The sequence below is a fragment of the Rhagoletis zephyria genome, unplaced genomic scaffold (assembly GCF_001687245.7).
Source record: "Rhagoletis zephyria isolate East Lansing unplaced genomic scaffold, Rhagoletis_zephyria_1.1 Rzeph_scaffold_06718, whole genome shotgun sequence".
NCBI classification, from domain to species: Eukaryota; Metazoa; Arthropoda; class Insecta; order Diptera; family Tephritidae; genus Rhagoletis; species Rhagoletis zephyria.
The window spans coordinates 195-5,056 of record NW_016163801.1 but is presented as its reverse complement, the minus strand read 5'-3'; the positions used below and the strand labels follow the sequence as shown (position 1 = coordinate 5,056).

General features: G+C 33.5%; 1 protein-coding gene across 2 annotated transcripts; it reads left to right on the top strand.

Moving 5' to 3' along the window:
* The first annotated feature begins 1,218 nt into the window (after positions 1-1,218).
* On the top strand, positions 1,219-4,567 carry LOC108373460 (kelch-like protein 5). Of its 2 annotated transcripts, XM_017629354.1 has the most exons (7): positions 1,219-1,341; positions 1,674-2,024; positions 3,320-3,624; positions 3,731-3,941; positions 4,009-4,110; positions 4,184-4,385; positions 4,452-4,567. In XM_017629354.1, the coding sequence occupies exons 2-7, from the start codon at positions 1,782-1,784 to the stop codon at positions 4,490-4,492; spliced, it is 1,104 nt and encodes a 367-aa protein (XP_017484843.1). In that variant the 5' UTR covers positions 1,219-1,341; positions 1,674-1,781; the 3' UTR covers positions 4,493-4,567. The 2 variants fall into 2 exon arrangements, with proteins under 2 accessions (XP_017484843.1, XP_017484844.1); XM_017629355.1 differs by lacking the exon at positions 1,219-1,341 and having other exon boundaries at positions 1,969-2,028.
* Positions 4,568-4,862: the final 295 nt, after the last annotated feature.

Sequence of the window (4,862 nt, the reverse complement as noted above, 5' to 3'; positions counted from 1 at the left end):
ATAGCTTATAGTGAAAAGTTGGTAAGTTGACTATTTTAAATTTTAAGAGAGAGAATAAAAGCCTTCCTAACTCATTTTCTTCAATCAGTTATTTTGCAAAGACCCTAATGCAAGTTTCAAGCTAAAACAACTTCAAACAAATCGATTTCCACAACGTTGATGACAAGCTTTTGTAGCTGTAGGGGTATTCACGAAGTCTTGCAAAGGCATTGTGCACGGATTGCATGAAAAAAAACCGGGTTTTCTAGGAGACAGCCTTGCAAACCGTGCACCATGCAAGGGCATTGCAAGAGTTCGACAATACCCCTTATATAATGCAATTGATTGCAGGAAAGATAGCAACGCCCTTTCTACCACAACGCCTTTTTTTATCATTTAATGCGCAAGTAAATGCAGTTTTTAAATTTGGAATTTCACCCGTTTGTGAAATATGCACACACAAATGTATGTATGTAAGTACATATGTACGTTCACATGTAACAATTGCAAACGCCGTATTGTTGTCTAAAGTGTATTTCCCCCGTCCGTTTTCTAAATCTACATTCATTCGTATCGATGTACATTAGACCGTACCAGAAAAAAAGTTCGCCGTACACCCCTGAATCTATATACTTATATTACATATTTTTGAAAGGCAATTTCGAATGTTTTTTGAATTGTTGATTTTTTTTTTTTTGTTCCGAAGTTGATTGACATCGATAATCCCGTCCCAGTACTTACCCACTAGATCAAAGTTCTTATTACCCGAACGTACCATACAAATGTCAGTAAATTAAAACTCACCAAAAATCATTAGACTTTTGCTAAGGAAGTTGTTTTCTTTTCTAGTAGAACTATTTAAAAAAAATTTATTGCCGACCCTCACTTAGGGTTTACACCGGACAATATTGTCAAGACAATTATGTCAAAATTATGTGTTTGTTGTAAACACGGCGAATTCATATTACAACAAACACATCATTTTGACTTAATTGTCTTGACAATATTGTCCGGTGTAAACCCTAAGTTACTTTTCACCAAACATTTTTTTTTTCGAAATTGACCTGCAAAAATGCTTCGGTTTAGGTTGTACGGGGAACTTCTTTTTTGCTTGTTTGTAAGGTGGTACGTTCTAATGTGAATATGTACATATGTCTAACTTAGCAGTTTTCTTCGATGTTTTATATATAAATTCTTTACCATACACACAGAACACTCAGTTGCTTGGTTCGTCTCATTGATAAATAATTTTTGCAGTGTTCACATGGAGGAAGTTAAAAGTTCTAGGCGCTAATTATGACGTCAGCACTAGAAGAGAAAAATCGTGAAATTATCAACTATGCGATTAGTCACTTCACAGAGGCAAGTTAAACTAAGCTGTTTTGGAAAGTCAATCGAATAGACATATTTACATACATACGTAAGCAACATTTATGCGTTTAAGGATTTCCTAATTACAGGCAGTGCAAATAATCGTTACTTAAATTTTCCAATTATTTCCAGTTCATTTGCAAGATTGTTATTTTATGATATCGATAAACTAGAATTTAAAAATTACACGCAAATTCATAAAAAAAAATATAAACCGACTTTAAATGGTTTATATATCGAATCTAATTTTAGCGACTAAATTTTTGATTTTTATAGAAAGATAATTTTACGAGAATTACTTTTATTTTCTATACAAAAAAAAGGTCATCGTCAGTCCAGAGTTTCTTGACTTTTCGCCAGAATTTCTTAATTAGATTTTAAGCGCTGATAACCTCCACATTGACTGTGAAGTGGATATCTTTCAGGCCATCATGAGATGGTACGAACATGATAAGAATGCACGTGCTACAAACCTTTCGTTACTAATGAGCTCTCTGAGGCTGGAGCATTTCGATGGCACATTTATAGACAAAATTATGAAACCTCTACCGGGTTGTGAACAGTTAGCAGAAAAGGCATTAAAATTGATCACAACATCAATGAATAACGGGGGCTATACAAAAGCGGAAAATGAACGGAAATGTTGCGGATTGTTGATTTTAAACGATGTAAAAGTAAGTTGAAAAATTTAAACAAAAATTATACCTAAGTAAGGCTAACTTGCAGAACATCCTGAGTTAAATACATAGTTCAGTCTTCCAACATTGAATACCCATGCAGAGTTGAGTAACCCGTGTTAAAATACTTCATTAACTTGTTTATTAAATTAACTTCGAATTATAGTCAACGTCAAAAATATGAATACATTGCCGTATTGAAAATTTTATTTATTTATATTTTTCATACCAAATTTTTCTTATTTTTTATAAATATATAGTTCTCTCAACAGCAAAAATCAGCCGAATATATATTTTTTTATATTATATAGATCTCGGCAAAATTCAAGAAATATCAACAAATTTCCATCAAAATTTTCAATTTTTCAATCCGATTTCTTAGAGTATTTCGAGCGTTCAGATTTGTAGTACATACAATTTTAGCATAATAAGGTGCAAGCTTCAAGTCTCTAAAAATTACCGTTGATTTTTGATTTCTTCCATATAAAAAAGAGATTTTGGTCATGGAAGAACATGCGCAACACTCTTGACGAAAAAGTCTTTTTCTTTTGATGCAAATTTTTTGGTATTTCTTGAATTTTCCTGAGTCTATATGAAATTAAAAATATGGATTCTGCTGGTTTTTGCTATGCAATGAGCTATATTAAAAAAAAAAATTAAAATAATAAAAATTTGGCATGGAAAGTATAAATAAATACAATTGTCAAAACGTCAGGGTGTTCATATTTTTAACGCTGACTGTATAAAACAGATGGCAACCCTCGTCAAATGTTTTTTTTTAATAAGGTTTCTTAAATATTTTGATTTAACTTGCTAATTAACCTGTTTTTACATTTTTCAACAGCTAGCAACCATCAAAAGTATTTTCGAAATAAATCGTTGTTGAACCGTTAATTGATTTTAACTTTTAAAAAACGTGGCAGCTCCCTTCAAATAATATCCTATATGTTAATCAAGGTTATAGCCTATCTGTGTGCCAAAAAACATACTCGCAAAGCTTCACATTCATAATTTGATTGCATATTAGCAGGATTCCAAACGCGGACTTATTTTGGTTTAGGATTTGTAGGATGGACCATAAGCAGAGTTAAGAAGTTAGACTTCGAAAATTGTCGAGTAGTTATCTATCAGGCTAAAATTTAACCCTCGGCGTTGCAAACCAGTTTATCAATTTAACCAGTCTCTAAGAAGTGGCCCTGAGCATATTAAATTTCTAATGCACGTACATATATGTATGTTTACCATAGATTTTATATGTCTTATCTGCTGTCTAATTAATTTACATTTTATAGAAATTAAAATACATCCTTCGCTATAATTCAGCGCTGAAGAAATGGCAAAAATGCTTCGAACTTAAATTCAGAGACTATAGCTATGGATTGATTTACTACGAGAGTAGTCTGTTCTTTATTGGTGGCCGCGGCCGAGGCGTCCAAAGAAACAATACTGTTAAACGATTTAATATGGAAACATTTACGTGGTTGGAAATGGCAAGCATGTCCCAGCGTCGTGATGATCTGTGTGTTGTGATGCTAAATGAAAAGATTTACGCTTTTGGTGGGCATGATGGTGGCGATCCTTTCAATACAGTTGAGATGTATGTACATACATATCGCTCAGAGACTGTCACAACTCAAAAAACGAAATTTTTGAACAAATGATGCAGAATTATTGTAAGCATTATTAACAGTATTCTTTTTTAGGTTTGATATATGCACTAATCATTGGCAAGTACTGCCGGCAATGTCAGCTCACAGATATGGTGCCAGCGCTATCGTATACGAAGAAAAAATCTACATATTCGGTGGATTGGGCATTGACTGTCAGCCCTTGAGTACAGTTGAATGTTATGATCCAAAAACCAGCAGTTGGACGACATGCAGCAATATGAATGGGGCGCGCGGTTGGCCTGGCGTAAGTAAAAAATTAAAAAAAAAAAAGTTTTATAAAAATGGACTTATGTGTTTATGCTAAATTGCAGATTACCATATTAAATGAATTCATATTTCTGATTGGTGGCTACAATGAGGGCATGTTAAATACAGTGGAGCGCTACGACCCAAAACAGAATATATGGCTCGAGGTACGGTACCTATGTACATAAATGACATTCTTATCCTTGTTTTTAATTTTTTCAAATCCTCACCTGCTCGCAGGTCGCACCGTTAAAAGTAGCCCGCTTCGGCATCTGCGCCATCACTGTCGGCAAACGGATATGGGCGCTCGGCGGCCATGATGTGTATACAGTGGAAGAATATAATTTTGAAAATAATGAGTGGAACGAAAAAACGGCATTACCAATTTATGGTCTACACAGCTATGTGGAAGTGCCAAGTCAACTGGTTAATAGAATGCAAAGTAAATTTTTGTGTAAATCACTTTAATTATATATTAAGTATAATAAAAATTTATTTATTTAATTAGCAATTTGTGTAAAAGAAAAGGTGAACTGTGAACGGTTCTAGCTTATTAGCACGCATTGTGCGACGTGGACACGCATTGAGGCGATTTCATTTGTCCACCGAGGTCATTCGTCGATTTGGACTTTTTATGAGGCTACTCGAGTGACCGTATTTATGAGAATAAGTTTCACAGTTTGAAAATCATCATTTTTCAAGTTATGAGCAAAATCACACCCTATATACAGTATCGGTCATATCTATAGCACGCCATTTCAAAGTGATATTGTGTGCCACTTGTGTTTATTTATTTATTTTTAAGAATTTTCAATTAAAATACAGTTTTTTCTCTAACAAAACCCATATAAACCCAAGTTTAAAAATTTGTAGAAAACTACAAAAAAGTGCAACAAATTTTCACCTAAATTTCAAAATT